The sequence below is a fragment of the Paramisgurnus dabryanus genome, chromosome 15 (genome assembly GCF_030506205.2).
Source record: "Paramisgurnus dabryanus chromosome 15, PD_genome_1.1, whole genome shotgun sequence".
Lineage (NCBI taxonomy): Eukaryota > Metazoa > Chordata > Actinopteri > Cypriniformes > Cobitidae > Paramisgurnus > Paramisgurnus dabryanus.
The window spans coordinates 16,532,726-16,548,974 of record NC_133351.1 but is presented as its reverse complement, the minus strand read 5'-3'; the positions used below and the strand labels follow the sequence as shown (position 1 = coordinate 16,548,974).

The 16,249-nt window shown below is 36.2% G+C and overlaps 1 protein-coding gene and 1 long non-coding RNA gene across 2 annotated transcripts in view; both read right to left on the bottom strand.

The window, feature by feature from the left end:
• Positions 1-2,606: 2,606 nt before the first annotated feature.
• Positions 2,607-16,249, bottom strand: part of pth2ra (parathyroid hormone 2 receptor a) — an 84,405-nt gene continuing 70,762 nt past the window's right edge. The window contains exons 10-13 of the mRNA XM_065251672.2: positions 15,179-15,273; positions 13,904-14,042; positions 5,876-5,917; positions 2,607-3,337 (exon numbers count right to left, since the gene is read on the bottom strand). Of these exons, the coding sequence (XP_065107744.1) occupies positions 2,951-3,337; positions 5,876-5,917; positions 13,904-14,042; positions 15,179-15,273 (663 nt within the window). The 3' untranslated portion in view covers positions 2,607-2,950. The remainder of the gene's footprint in view (positions 3,338-5,875; positions 5,918-13,903; positions 14,043-15,178; positions 15,274-16,249) is intronic.
• Positions 8,393-10,430, bottom strand: LOC135733049 (uncharacterized). The gene is made up of 5 exons (XR_010526875.2): positions 10,247-10,430; positions 9,916-9,979; positions 9,365-9,520; positions 9,181-9,273; positions 8,393-9,070 (listed from the first exon to the last, which is right to left on the bottom strand). It is a non-coding gene; the product is annotated as an uncharacterized lncRNA (long non-coding RNA).

Here is a 16,249-nt window from a genome sequence, read left to right as displayed (position 1 = left end):
CAAATCATTTCTTCAATATAAAGATTTTCCTGGAAAGTCACTGGATATATTGATAGATATTTTCATGTTTGACAAACTACAGGATTCAGACCACACTGGAACCCTGTTTCAGTCAATTTTCTTGTGTAAAATATAAGAATGTATGTACTTTAATAACATAACATGCATATTTTTGGGCATTATGTAAAAATAACTTGATACATTAATGATGTGTCACTTATTCTATTAAACAAACAGCATGACACATTGAACGCATTAAAACTTATATAGACATTGACTGACACTGGTTCTGCCACTTGACTTTTTTAATGGGGATTTTAAAACTGAAATGTATGTGGTTTAACAAACAAAACATTTTAAACACACAAAAAAATGCATAATAAAAGATTTAAAAAAAATACTGCTCTAAAAAGAAAAGGGTACTGCTCTAGTGACAGCTTTTGTACCTTTATTTGTAAATGTAAGGACACCAATCACATGCTGGTGATCAGCAGTTACAGTATCAGTATACAATTCTTACATCTATCATTTACACAATTGCACTTAATTGATTATAAGGTGACTTAACTTCTATCAATCACTTCCACACTGCAAAAAGAAAAAATGGCTTTCTTAGTTTTATTCCTCTCCAGACCTCACAAGGCAATGTGATGGAGTTAGTAAAAGAATATAAATATCTTGGCACTATTATCGATGATAAATTATCTTTTGGGTCTCACATAAATAATTTAAAGAAAAAAATTGAAGTTAAAGCTTGGGTTTTATTTTAGAAAAGTTTTGTTTTTCGTTTAAGTAAGAAAGAAGTTAGTTTCTGCTACTTTTTGCCTGTACTTGATTATGTTCAAATAAATAAATGGGACAACACAAGATGAAACAACACAAAGTGTGTTGTTCCAAAAATAACACAGAGATGTTTTAAGAACAACACATCTAATGCAATTGTTTTTAAGTGTTGTATTTGTATATTTGTTGTTTCAACCTGTATGTTGTGACTGTAACTGCTGTTTACTCTTGACTATCATGTGAAAGAGATTTTTAAGACATTTTCCTGGTCAAACAAGGGTAAAAAATAGTATTTTGGTTTTGTTTTCAGTACAAATATCTAAAATGACTAGCAAAATGAACTAAGAAAATAAATAGTTTTTAGACAAAAAATTTACAATTTAAAGGACAAGTTCGGTATTTTACACTTAAAGCCCTGTTTTCAGATTGTTTATGATGAAATAGAACGGTTTTGACTGAAATTTTGACATATGCGGCTGCCCCGAGAATTTTGTGTTTGTGTTTCACCTCCCACCTTTACAATGGGTTTAATGGTGCACTGGAACAATCCTTCCTAAAATGCATTACACTTTCGTTTACAAAGACGTGAAACTCACCGAGTGGTCAGGGGTGTTCACTGATATGCTCACATAAAAATCGCTGCAAAATACGCATTCCAACAGGTTTTATCGTAGTTTTTGCCAACTCCATTGACTAGTATTAGATGTCCTGTGAGGTACGGTATTACTCCGCGCCGGGAACTTTGTTTCTATTCTTGCGATTGGCAAAGGCGGATTAGAGCCACCACCTGGGCAGGAGTGTCTATTATTCAAGCTCTAAGCGGAAGAATGTACGGGTGTGAGGCGTTTGGAAAAATAGGTCCACAAGTTAACAACGAATGCTAAAACACCTGTTGGAAAGCATTGTTTGCAGCGATTTTTGTGTGAGCATATCAGTGAACACCCCTGACCACTCGGTGAGTTTCACGTCTTTGTAAACGAAAGTTTAATGCATTTTAGGAAGGATTGTTCCAGTGCACCATTAAACCCATTGTAGAGGTCTGAGCTGAAACACAAACACGCGAAAATTCTCAGGGCAGCCGCAAATGTCGACATTTCAGTCAAAACCGTTCTATTTCACCATAAACAATCTGAAAACAGGGCTTTAAGTGTAAAAAACTGAACTTGTCCTTTAAGTGAATTTGTGCTTAAAACAACCAAAAATCTCCCAATGGGGTGAATTTTTTTTTCTTAAACACTTAATACATTTGCAGATATTTTTGCTTGTTTTAAATTGTATATTTTTTGTCTAAAAACTGGACTTATTTTCCTAGGAAATTTACTCATCAAGAAAATACATCTTGATTTAAGAATTTTTATATATTTGTACTAAAAACAAGACAAAAATACGAAGTAAGAAAGTCATTTTTTGTAGTGAAAAACATAAAAAATAAATTTAGGCCATTTTATTATTATTTTATATAAAGTTATTTATCATATTTGTCTGGCTGAAGTGTAGCCCGCATCTTACAGCTGATTGGTTTGATGCTATTAAACATTTTAAGGTGCAGCTTTGATTATGTTAAACTTTTCTTATTAATATTTTATGTATCAATATCATAGTAGTGAAAAGAGATTACTGTTAACAATTAAAAGGACTCATTTTTAAATTATTTCACAATTACAGTTTATAAATGCCTCCTCTGCAATGGAATACCACTGAAAGTGCAATGGAGACCTCCATAATTTTTTCCAGCATTTGTTTTTTTTGAATCACTTATTCTGTACATCACCTTCATAGATTAGACAAATGTATAGAAAGTCATGATTGTCACCACAAAAACACTTTATTCTTATGATTCTTTGCAAATGAAACAACAAATAAAAATAAGTCATTTTTTTACACATTCTCTTCGCCTATTGGCAGTTTCAGTAAAGCAGCCATTTATAAGTTTTAAAGTTTCCACAATTTCAGTTGTGCCATACGAGTTTTTGTCAAAGTGAGGCAAGAAGACATCTTGTCACGAAAACATCAATCTATCCGCTACTGCCATTGTGCCAACAAAACTATGTGTCACAGCTCTGACAGGAAGTGTCCGCTGCGGATGAAAAGTTGCTCTCCACAGCAGTGTGCTTTAAATGAAACATGCTGTAATGCCAATTATTACCGATTATTACCGCATCATTATTTACAGAGTTTCCTCATCATCCTCCAGGCCGCTGCTAGGTCTCGTGGGCAGAGATTCCTTCAGGTGGATGTCATCCACCTGTTTGGCGCTGTCCTCTGGCTCCTCGGGTATGGAGGGTGGCAAGCTGTCAGCGTCCGAATTGAGCACGTAGCCTGGCAGAGCGGCATGGGCGCTGATGGTGGGACCTCCGCTGCTGCGGTAGACCCGGCTGGAAAAAAGCGTGGTGGAACGTGTGCCCGGACCTCCGGCCAGCTGGGACTGACTGCTGGTGCTGTTGTTGAGGCCGGTTAATACAGAGCCATAGCGGTAGCTTCCGCAAATCACCGGGCCCTTCCAATCGAAGGCAAGATTCCACCGCGTCCACGTCTTCTTGATCTCGGTCTGGACCTGAGGATTAAATATGAGGACACTGAAACGTAATAATTTAAAGGATTATTAGGAACACCTGTTCAATTTCTCATTAATACAATTATCTAATCAACCAATCACATGGAAGTACTTCAATGCATTTAGGGGTGTGGTCTGGGTCAAAACAATCTCCTGAACTCTAAACTGAATGTCAGAATGGGAAAGAGAGGTGATTTAAGCAATTTTGAGCGTGGCATGGTTGTTGGTGCCAGACGGGCCGGTCTGAGTATTTCACAATATGCTCGGTTACTGGGATTTTCATGCACAACCATTTTTAGAGTTTACAAAGAATGGTGTGAAAAGGGAAATACATCTAGTACGCGGCAGTCCTGTGGGCGAAAATGCCTTGTTGATGCTAGAGGTCAGAGGAGAATGGGCTGACTGATTCAAGCTGATAGAAGATCAACTTTGACTGAAATAACCACTTGTTACAACCGAGGTATGCAGCAAAGCATATGTGAAGGCACAACACGCACAACCTTGAGGCGGATGGGCTACAACAGCAAAAGACCCCACCGGGTACTACTCATCTCCAGTACAAATAGGAAAAAAGGCTACAATTAGCAAAAGCTCACCAAAATTGGACAGTTGAAAACTGTAAAATGTTGCCTGGTCTGATGAGTCTCGATTTCTGTTGAGACATTCAGATGGTAGAGTCAGAATTTGGGGTAAACAGAATGAGAACATGGATCCATCATGCCTTGTTACCACTGTGCAGACTGGTGGTGGTGGTGTAATGGTGTGGGGGATGTTTTCTTGGCACACTTTAGGCTCCTTAGTGCCAATTAGGCATTGTTTAAATGCCACGGCCTACCTGAGCATTGTTTCTGACCATGTCCATCCCTGTATGACCACCATGTACCCATTCTCTGATGGCTACTTCAAGCAGGATAATGCACCATGTCACAAAGCTCGAATAATTTCAAATTGGTTTCTTGAACATGACAATGAGTTCACTGTACTAAAAGCATCTTTGGGATGTGGTGGAATGGGAGCTTTGTACCCTGGATGTGCATCCAACAAATCTCCATTAACTGCAAGATGCTATCCTATCAAAAAGGGCCAACATTTCTAAAGAATGCTTTCAGCACCTTGTCGAATCAATGCCACATAATAAAGGCAGTTCTGAAGGCGAAAGGGGGTCAAACACAGTATTTGTATGGTGTTCCTAATAATCCTTTAGGTGGGTGTATAGGGTTTTACCACCTATTGATAAAACATAAAGGCCCGTGGACTGTCAGCTGGACATTGATAAAAGTATCTGCCAAATGCATGAATAAAAATGTTCACAATATTTTCGCTGGTGATAAAACATTGTGAGCCTATCTATAAAAACCTAAAAAAGAGCATTCTGTAAAAATATTAATCTTGAAATCTTAACATTGAGGAAGTAAGTTAAAGGGAAATAAATTAATAAAACAAATATTTATGCTTACATCACATAATGAGATTATTAGACTTTAGTCTCAACTTCACAGATAGATGGCAGTTAATATTGTGATTATCAAACTGCATTCATTTTATTTGGTTATTAAACATTCTAAACATCGTTTTTTTTTTACAGTACTTTATTGTAACTACAATATAATGTTTGGAAAAATGCTTAACGGTACATTCACTTTGAATGGGTGATGTCATGTGTTGCCGCCACTGTGATTGGCTACACTTTAAAAACATCCTTTGTCAAACGTTAACGCTGGCGCCCCGTGTGAATGTACCGTTACACTTTCTTTCAACAGAATTTCCCAAAATGTTTTTGGAGTCAACTTCAAAAACTACTGAATTTATGTATGTAGCCTTTGATGTCTGCATGCCTTGAGAATTTTATCCACACCACAGTATGTTGTTCGAGGCTTAAAATGAAAGAACGCTGAAAATGTAAAACGCAGAAAAATGTTAAAAACAAGTCATATTGTGTGCTTCAATTCATCTCTCCAGACCCCTTTTGATGCTTGGTAAGGATGTACTTTGTTGTAGGTGTTACCGTCAAACGCTTTCCATTTCCAACAGGGGAGAATCTTTTCACCAGGATTCATAAAGGGAGAGTATGAAACGGCATCACAAAATTGACTTTCACTCACGCAATGAACAAATCCTCTTGCACTACCCCATCCTCTTCACAGTCTACAGCTCTTCTTCATTCTCCTCACAGCATCTTCGCTGTTATTTGTTTAGTTTTGATAGATAACTTCTTTTTATAGCAAACCCATGACAATTGTGCAACAATTGATAACTTTCTTGAATAAATGAAGACAAATTTCTCATAATACAAAGTTCAGGCTTTCAAAACATACTGTACCCATTGGAAAAGCCCCCAAAAGTAAGCTGACCTGACCCAACCCAACCCATGGGGTACTATGCAATAAGACAAAAAGTTCAAGCCCTGAGACACTGCAAAATAGTGACATGCTATGCTGTCATGTAGTCCTGGTGTCCACATCATGTATACAGTGTGTGTTTTTATTACAATAGAGAAGTATTTGCTTTTGTGATCATTTTATCACTGCAGATACTCACCTCGCCATTACAGTAGCAGTAGATGATGGACACAAAGAAGCCCTGCAGAAAAAACAACAACACGACAACGTATTACACAATGTAAATGCTTTATCTATCTACTAACAAACAAAAGTATTGAGCTACATTTTCACAATAAGGGATGCTTGGTTTAGTTTCTGTGCAGTATTTGGGAATCAACAATTTAAATGCTTTAATTTCTATTTAACTTTTAGTTTCACATGCTTTTTGCAATTTATTGGCACATATATGAGCCTATGACTCTAAAAGCAAGCGGTGTCACAAGACAATGTGATATGTGATTTAAAGTTGAGATGCTGCCAAAGACTCTCAACTCATCCAGCAACCGTCAATCACAGCTGAACATCACAGAAATCAATGTGGTGTGTCAAGTGATGTCAGGCCCATTTGGAGAAGTGTGAATTTAACTGAACTTCTGACACTTGAATGTGTTTCTCCATCTTTCACAAGTACTTAACGACATGACGTTTGTAAAACACTATCAGTCTATCAAATTAGATACAAATAGTATAAAAAGATACTTATAACAAAATACAAGTTTTCACTAACAAAGCAATACCTGTTAAGAGAAAAAGAAAGTTATTGTGTTTTTGTTTTTTTGAAAAGGGAGAAGAGAAAGAAGTGCAGTCAATATCTATGTCAAGTATTTTTTTGGAAAAGATGGGTTTTAAATTGTTTTTCAAATGTTGCAAGAGATGTGGCTGACAAGATTGCAATAGGAAGGTCATTCCGCCAGCAGGGAGAAGTGAAGGAAAATGAGCGGGAATGTGATTTAGTGCCCCTTTGTTAATGTTAACACAAGACGCCGCTCATTGGATGCAAAACAGCATGATCGCACTGTCTTTGCAATGTTAAAAGGACAGTTCGTCATCAAAGACAACCCAGAGGTTTTGTGCTGTTTTGGAAGGAGAAATGGTCGTGTTGCCGAGTTGAATGGATATGTCGTGCTGCAGTATGGGTTGTGCCAGAAAAAAACAACTCTGTCTTAACGAGGTTCAGCTCGAGGTGGTGTTTCTTCATCCAAGCTGAGATGTCTTCTACGCAGGCTGTAATGCGTGCTGCTATGGTGCGATCATCTGGGTGAAATGAAAAGAATATCTGTGTGTCATCAGCATAGCAGTAATAAGAAAATCCATGTGCCTGTTTGATAGGTCCTAAGGATGTTGGGTAGATGGAAAAAAGGAGTGGACCAAGCACTGATCCCTGAGGGACCCCAGTGACCATATGGTGAGCTGTGGACCGTGCACTCTTCCACGAAACCCTGAATGATCTCTCGAAGAGATAAGATTTGAACCATTGGAGGGGAGTACCCGTGATCCTAGCGATGATAGGGTGGCAAGTAGGATTTGATGATTGACTGTGTCAAAGGCTGCCGATAGGTCTAGTAAAATCAGAAATGAGGATTTGGATTCTGTTTTAGCTACCTGTAATGCTTCCATGACCGCTACCAGCACTGTTTCGGTGAAATGGTTGCATTTAAAGCCTGATTGCTTGTCATCGAAGAGGGTGTTAAAATAAAATCTGTCCCCATGATGCTAGTAAATAAATTTAGCAATTTTATTCCCTCTTTTTTGTTTCTGGTTCAATCAATCCCTTGACAAAAATTGTGTCCCTGTCTGTGAAATCCCACAAAGTCTCAAAGTTTCATTCCAGATTTCACATTGATTTCCATATTTTACATGCTCCTATTCAGTCAATATTAAAGATACCAAGGTTATATTTTCACAGACTGTTCTTTACATTATGTTGGATGTTTTATTTTCTCCAAAACAAATGACTTTAGCTGGGTTTTTGCAGACTGGGTCACATATTTGTGAAGACATTTTTCCAAACAAACAAGGATGCTGATTGTAAGCTTATTACTCTTAATAACATTTGAATTTGCAAATCTCACTATTTCTGAGATCCTAAATATACAACAGTAGCACTATGACTGCAGTTAATGTTATAGAAGCTCAGCTCTTCCAGGATTACAACAGATCACTGCATCTTGCTACAGAGGCGTCTGAATGCTTGCATACTGTTTTAAAACAACCCACTGGATATTTTGCCATCTTCCTTTACATCTGTGCCCAGGGTGTGCTATTTCGTGTATTCTTGATTTGTTTTCTGACAGCTGCTTAGGTGCCACATGACTCAATGTTAGGTACCATTTTTTATGTACAGTATATGCATCAATATACACTCAAAAAAATATTTAACCCCAAAAGTTAAAACTTATGTATTTCAATTGCATGTCAATTCTCCATCCAATTTATTCACATAAATCTAATGTAAATGTTAACATTTTGGTTTAAGCTACACCATTACGTTCAGTTGATCTGAATGAATTAAATAAATTTTATGTAAATCAATGAACTGGGTTTTAAGACTGTGTGATAAATAAACTTTATTCTTTTCAAATAACTTATTGCTATTGATTTATATAACTATTGTTTCTGTTAATTCTGTTAAATAAATGGGCAAAACATGTTTACTTATTACTGTATGCATTTATTGTGTTGCAATTGCTCAACAAGTCAAAGGTAACATCCACTCTGAGCAAGTAATAAAGGTACTTAACAAATTAAGGCAACCGTTTAAAATAAAACACATTCTTTAGGACAGGTTACTTTCCTTTTCATTTATATATAACTGTACATAACATATCTTGCCATAATTTTGGCAAGACAAGTTTAAACATTTAGGGCAAAAAATGAGTTTCCTACTGGCTCAATAGCACAAGAGCTAACAACTTTTGTGTCAAGAGTATCAGAGCTACAAGGTGCATTATTGTTATCAGTTTGTATAACAAATCCAAAAGTTCACAAGTTTTCAAATGTACTTACAGTTGTTGGAAAAATCCAAACAATCCAAAAATGCAATTTTCACTCAAAATTTTGGTTTTAAGAGCTTAAACTTTTGAGGGCAGCTTGTTGTCATCCAAATTCATCAGTACCTTCTGGAAGAATTCAAATATGAATGAGGCTCTGAGGATAGCTTAAGTTGAGAGCGTAGATCAGTCCGAACAAGATCGCTAATCCAAAGGAAAGATTTTCAAGCGTTGAAGCAGCATCACACCCTCTATCACTACTCCAACATCCCCTAGTTTCTCCTCAGCACCAGCACCTTCTACGGATCACAAAGCCCCATAGTCTCAGAAATTCGTCCCTCAGCTTCTTCAGGGTTGCAGTCCTAAAGCCAGAAGAAAAAAACAACATTAACCCGGTTCAGTTTAACTGAAATATTAGACACATACAGCTTAGAAATGAGTTTATATCTATATATAAAGAACATATACAAACCATGAATTCTTTCACAAGTGTTGTGATGTCCTCATTGAGATACACACACAGACTCTTTATGACACAGTCTCGTTCGAGGTGTATGTCATCACGCTAGAAAATAATAAAACAATATTAAATAAAAAGATTATAGTGCAATAATTGTAATTAGTTCTGAATAGAAACAAAATACATTTTACTACACCTTGTCAGCAATTGCCATTATGCGTGATATATTCTGTCCAGAAGCACCTCCTTTGCTTTTGAAAACCTTATGTAGGTTTACCGCGTATCCATCCAGCTGCCCCAAGAACTTGGTCAGGAGTCGCACTGTTGTTATCCGCATGAATTCAGCGTTTATCTTATAGGAAAAAAGGCACTTCAGTTATAGAGCGATATACAGATGCGATTAAAGTATTTACATGGCCACATACTGCGATTAAAAACTGCATATGCCACCCTTTTTAATACAACTACTTACTGTGATTATAACTTAATGGCATTATTTTTATCGAAGTATTGTGTTTAGTAAAGTATAATCACAATTGACAAAATCCCATTGAGAGTGCAGGTAAACATAGTCAATGATACAAATGAGGTCTCTGCAATAAAGACGACATATTCTATTTCTTGTACTCAGCATTGAAAGAATGCATGTTTCACCTCATGGATTTGTTTAAATGCAAAATCCTATACAAGTTTGCATGTAAACAACTTATATCCTTAAAATAAAAAGCAACACTAAAAAATACAAACCTTAACTTAGTGATTGTCCTAAACGTAATCAAAACATGCTGGAATAATGACACTGTTTGGGTCCCTGCAATAGTAAAGACAACATACAGTTAGATTTCTTGTACTCAGCATTAAAAATAATGCATGTTTCCCTTCATGGAGTTGTTTAAACGTAAAATCCTATACACATGTCCATGTAAACAACTCGTATCCTTAAAAAGCAACAACAACAACAAAACACACAAACCTTAAGTGAGTGATTGTCCCAAACGTAGTCAAAATATGCTGGAATAATGACACTAATGGGTTCTCTGCAATAGTAAAAACGGCATATTAGATTTCTTGTACTCACCATTAAAAAGAATGCATGTTTCACTTCATGAAGTCGTGGATTCGACACTTTACAAGTTTAAACGCAAAATCCTAAACACCTTTGCATGCAAATAACGCGAATGCGCTCAATAATGTCCTTGTAGAACATTTCTGAATATGTGCAAATGATATTTCTGAAAAAGTACGTCGAGAGACAAAGCTCAATGACGGCGTTTACCGTTGATGCGCAGACCAATTATAGTATGACATCAAGTCCCGCGAGACAGTTGTAAGAGCACAGCTCTCAAATCGCTCTCGCGGTACTTTGATGTCATTAAGGATCAGTTAAACGAAGAGATTTGTTTCAACGAGATATCCTATAAACTTTCAAATGTAACTTATTTAACTCTCATATACGATCGATTTTGTGTGTTTCGTGTGTGCAACGTTTTGGCCTAATGGCAATAAACATCGAGATGATGAAGCTGTAATTTTCAGTAAGGTTTTTTTGTATTTTTTTAATAATACATGCTTAACGTTACCTGCCTAAGTTAGATAAATAAATAATAAACACAGCCAATCGAGAGTACGTTGTTTAAAAAAAAACGAAATCCGGAAATATTAAGTTAATTCGTGCATTCCGGGCAAGTTCAGATTTTAGTTAGAACAAGTTTTGATTAAATTATTACAAGTTGATAATGAATTTAAATAATTTATAGATATAAAAAACATCTTACCTTCTATGAATAATTCAAACATATTCCTTGCTGCTGAATCAGAATTGCGCCGTCGTCCACTTGCCTCCTTGGCGCCACCGGAAGTTTATGTAATCAAGCGCATGCGCAACACCTGGCATTGCGCCTTATGGTATCCAATTAAGTATGGTTTATGTAATTTGATCAGATTGCTCTTAAATACATCACATTCATGTTGTGTACGAGTAATTCAGACAGATAACATTTATTTTACATTTTTTCAAATAAATTTAATTTGGATTGTTTGCTTAATATCAATTACTGACAAGAATCATTTTTTTGAGTGTAGATGACAGTATACAGTACTGATGCTACAGTAGGTATTAGTTTATGCTGACGATGCCATTATCTACAGCATCCACCCCCACTTAGGCACATACAGTAACTATTTACAGGTAGCTTTTGACATGGGTTAAAAGCCGTTTACGCCAACTCAAGCTGGTGCTGAACGCAGATAAAATTACAATATATTTTAGTTAACACCAACACCTTTCTTACTGATTAGGAATACACAGAATGTTCGGCAAATTAAATTATTCAAGATGAAATTAACCTCAAAATAATTTTTTGTTATTTTCGCTGAACAGGTGAAAACACTGAATACATTTTACCAAACATGGAGGCTTTTGATGACACAGTCAAATAGCCACCAACACAGAGTCAGAGGTGCGCACGCTTCATAAATGCAGCAGCATTACAAGTTTCATTTATCATTTAACCTCCTAAGACCTGGATGTCCACATATGAGTACATCAAGTTGTTTTGATGTTTGCACCATAATACTTAATTCTATGTAATTGGAGCCTGTTGTACACAAACATGGACAAATACACTGCTTCATGTTCTTAGAAAAATATTTGGTTATTATAATAATTGGTTCTTCCTAGCTCCAAAATAGCTGGAAGAAATAAAAAAGGCAAACCAAAGCTTGGGTCTTAGGAGGTTAAAATTGAAGACATCCTGAACAACATGTTGCGTATGAGAAAGACACGGCGGCGATGATGATCCTGGGTACTCTGCTAAATACACAAGCAGGGAGAGCGAGAGACTCCTTAAAGGGGCCATGTCACAAGACTTTTTTAAGATGTAAAATTAATCTTTATGTTCCCAGATAACACATTAAGCTCCAAATACCATATAGATAATTTATTATAGCATGTTAAAATTGACACTTTGTAGGTGTGAGCAAAAATGTGCCATTTTGGGTGTGTCCTTTAAAATGCAAATGAGCTGATGAAATTCAAACACTGATCGCAATGATGGTGGTTTGTTGCAAGTGAAACTCATTTGTGTTGTCAATTATTCTCTCTCTCTCTTTCTCGCTGCACTAAATGGCAGTGCTGTGGTTGGAAAGTGCAGATTAAGGGGCGGTATTATTATAATAAGAGCTCCTTATGACATCATAAGGAGAGCCAGATTTCAATGAACTAATTTTTAAGTGCTTGCAGAGAATGGTTTACCAAAACTAAGTTACTGGGTTGATCTTGTTTACATTTTCTAGGTTGATAGAAGCACTGGGGGACCCAACTATGGCACTTAAACATGGAAAAAGTCAGATTTTCATTTCATGGCCCTTTAAAGATGAGAAGAGGAACGACGAAAAGCATCAGCAGTATGTAAAAAAAACTTTCTGGAACCAGTTAAGTCCTACAATGATAAACACGCGTATAGAAATAAAACGTTTATTAACAAAAGCATTTTGTTATGCTCCTGTCAATCTCTCGCCATCTCACACTCTTCCTCTTGACCCCGGCTGAGCAAGCACACGTGCATCCACTTCTTAACATAAGTGCTGCCTTTTGTTGCAAAAGATAGAAGTTAAGGTTGTGCGTTCGACCATGTGCGTACATTCGCTCACACTTAAAAATAGACTACAGTATACTCCGGGCATAAGCGCCGTTGCAAGTTTCTTAAGTTGGAGTAATTAATATGTAATTGCATTTTGAGCAGGAAAATAGAAGATCGGATTAATATCCGTTTAGCCAAGACTCATTTATGTGTCTGAATTTAAATGGAACAGTTTAAACAAATCAGCTTTCCGATCAGAGAAGTGAAATCGTGTAAAAAGGCCCTATAATGGCTGCTGGAATGTTAATAGTTAATAAGAAATATAAAAAGGAAACTTTTAAAATGTAACTTGTGCAATGGTAATAAAATTGGCAAAATAATTAAGAAAATGGAAACACATGTTCGGTATTCGGCCTTCAGCTGAGTGTTTCATCAGTTCAGCCAAGAATTTTTCTTTTTGTGCATCCCTATTACTGACCATTATTGACCACATAGCCGTCTTTTGCATTTTTAGCTCTGATAAAAAAAATTTTTTGTTGTTGCATGGGAAATAGTTTTTGGTTGATTTGCATTACTGTGCCCACACTTTCTTTTGCTTTTATTACTTTATTAATATTTTATGTAATATATTTTGTATATCAAGAATGTCCTTGAAAGTTGGTATTTGTATTGTGCAGATATTCTGTCTTAACCTGCTGTGCGCATGTAAACAACACCGTCACACCACAAGCATGTCTGTGTCTGTATTGGTGCCTGTGTGTAAGATAACATTAAATAAAACATTTACTTTAAATTTTTCCATTTTGCTCTACCATCAAACAATTTCAATTGAATGTAAATTACAGTATCAAATCATATTAAACTCTAACAGATATGTTCAGTTGATAGAACAGTTTGATTTGCTTATAAACATTTGACAAATTTACATAATTTTTCTTCCAGCGTTGCCCTTCTAATTTTTTATTCTATCGACTCATTCAATATTAAATCATGCAAATGAATGCTTTCTTATTATGATAAGTGATATTATGCTAACATCAAAATTTAAAATTATGATTCTAAGATTATCAAAAGGGAAACATACTCATCGTGACTTGCAGAGATGACTGATTACATTACTTATGCATACAGTAACAAGTATCAGTTCCACTTACCTGGAAAGAGTTGAAGAAGAGTTCGCAGTACATGCGCACCTCCCAGCCCAAACCTTCGAAGGTGTGAGGCATTCCAACAAACACGATGTAGTGCACCCCAAACACAAGCACCAACACTAGTGTGGATTTGGCGAGCTTCCTAAACAAACAATAAATGAAAACCACACAAAAAAGTTATTCTTTCATCTGGGCTTATTAATTCTTTTTGCACTGGCATGTATTTGTAACACATTGTAACTTTGTGATGTCAGCATGATTTTAATGAGATCTCTATGTGCGTTGGTGTGATATTACAGGTAAAAAAGTTTGTTTTTAATCCTGCTTTGATGAATGTCAACCAACACATCTTCGCATGGCTTTAATCAGAATAAAGAAATATGCAGCATTATCTTAATGGACACGTCTTGCAGTCAGGTTAAAATGTCTGGCAAATAAGTCACGAAAGAGTAAGATTACGAGGTGTAAATCCTTTTTTAATTGAAGTTTGATCAAGCGTTTTAGTAAAAGAAGCATCGCAAATCAAATTAAGTGACGTGAGGCTGCAATTTTTTAGCATTACTGTTTTGTTTTTATTTAAAACATGACAATGAATCATCTGGGGCTAGCCAAGCTTTCTCGCTAACCAAGGGTTTATGGCTTCCTTTCTGTCATGGCAGCTGTGCAGTCTGACACCTGTGGCTGCGCAGACCACAAATTAGCGGGAAAGCAGTAATGACCAAATTGATTACTGTTATTAGCGCAGCAAAATTACATCCCTTGGCATTGTGTTTATTCCCAACTGGATTGTTTAAGAATAAATCCTGAATAACATTTTGACTCGCCAATACCCGACTGAGCATTTATTAAGTCTGAAAGCATTTTATCCCCAAAAGCCAAATCAAAATGAAAGCTAAACATGTTTTTTTCAGCACGTAACAAGCTTGAATCTCTAATACAAAGCACTCGGGAAACACGATGCTGATGCAAGATGGGAGTGATAGAAGTCACAATCAGAATCAAATCATAGGCATAGAAAGGGAAGCTTATTGCGCAGTTTAGAGATGGGGAATTGACTCCAGGCTGTCAGATGAAAGCTTTTTAAATTTCATAAGGAAATAAACGGTTGCTGTAGGCTATATAGGCATGGCTTCTACTCTCAGCAATTTAAAGGCACAAAAAGAGGACGATATTGGTTTTGGCATCTTAATTACACAGACAATTTTTAAGGACACTAAAAACAGTCCCAATGGGAGTGAGAAGAACGTTTAGAGCACATATAGAAGATGGTTCACAAACCTGTACTGTTTTCTCGTGTCATATCTGCCTGCGTTGGTCTCGCGGATCTTGGTCGCAAGCACCCGCACAATATTGACAAACAGGATAAAGTTGAGCTGAAGAAGAGAGTGCAAAGAGGTGGCATTGAGTTGATACTTTGCTTTGAGGAAAAGCCAATTGACCCTTCTCTAAGCCCCGCCCTCCTTAGTTACTGTTGCTACACCTGACAAGCTTTGCCCCGGTGTCAGAAGGAGCTAAAAGTTACACAATGCACCTTAAAAAAATTTTTACTTAAGTGACTATAGCGCATGCAACCCACACACCGGAGGTGATATATTTTAGTGTATTCTGGTTAAAATACAGTGTGCGAAAGAGATGAAAATTATTGATAATTTTTTGTTTAACTTTATCTTAAATCCTTTAAAAATGGTTTATTACTGATAAGTAATAATACTGTCCTAGTATCAGCTTTTGTATATTTTTTGTATATTCCAGACAGTGTGGAAGAATTTTCTAAAATCAGTACAAATTTACATTTTAACACATTCACATTTTACATTTACATTAATTTACATCTAGCAGATGGTTTTATTCAAAGTGACTAAAAAAATAAGCAGATCTAAAATACAAGTTTTAAACAGGGTCAGGTCAGCAATAGACCTGAAATCAGTATTTTGGGGGCAGGCATGAATAATGCTTCAATCAGATCATAATTTTGTAATTTGATCAATTACGAATAACTGAAAAATGAAGCCCTATAGTGGAAACACAGGCAGATGGTCAGCTGAGTGATCTGGATGGTAGGCTTTTGAAGAATGAGTAAGTGACTTGAAAATGCTCATTTCAATCTGCTAAATTATAAACAGTGGGATGTGTGCATGTTTAAAAATAAGGTCAGGACAAAACTTGACCTCAAAAAACATTGAATCAATCAATAACAACAGAAAACAAAAGTGTATTCTGTGGTAGGAAACGTTTTGGGGGTTATGTATAAGTGTTTAATCTTAGATAAGGTATTTTATAGATGCAGATAATAAAAAAATACTGAACTAAATGCACTGTTTAGTTGGCAAATTCATTCAGATATGGTAT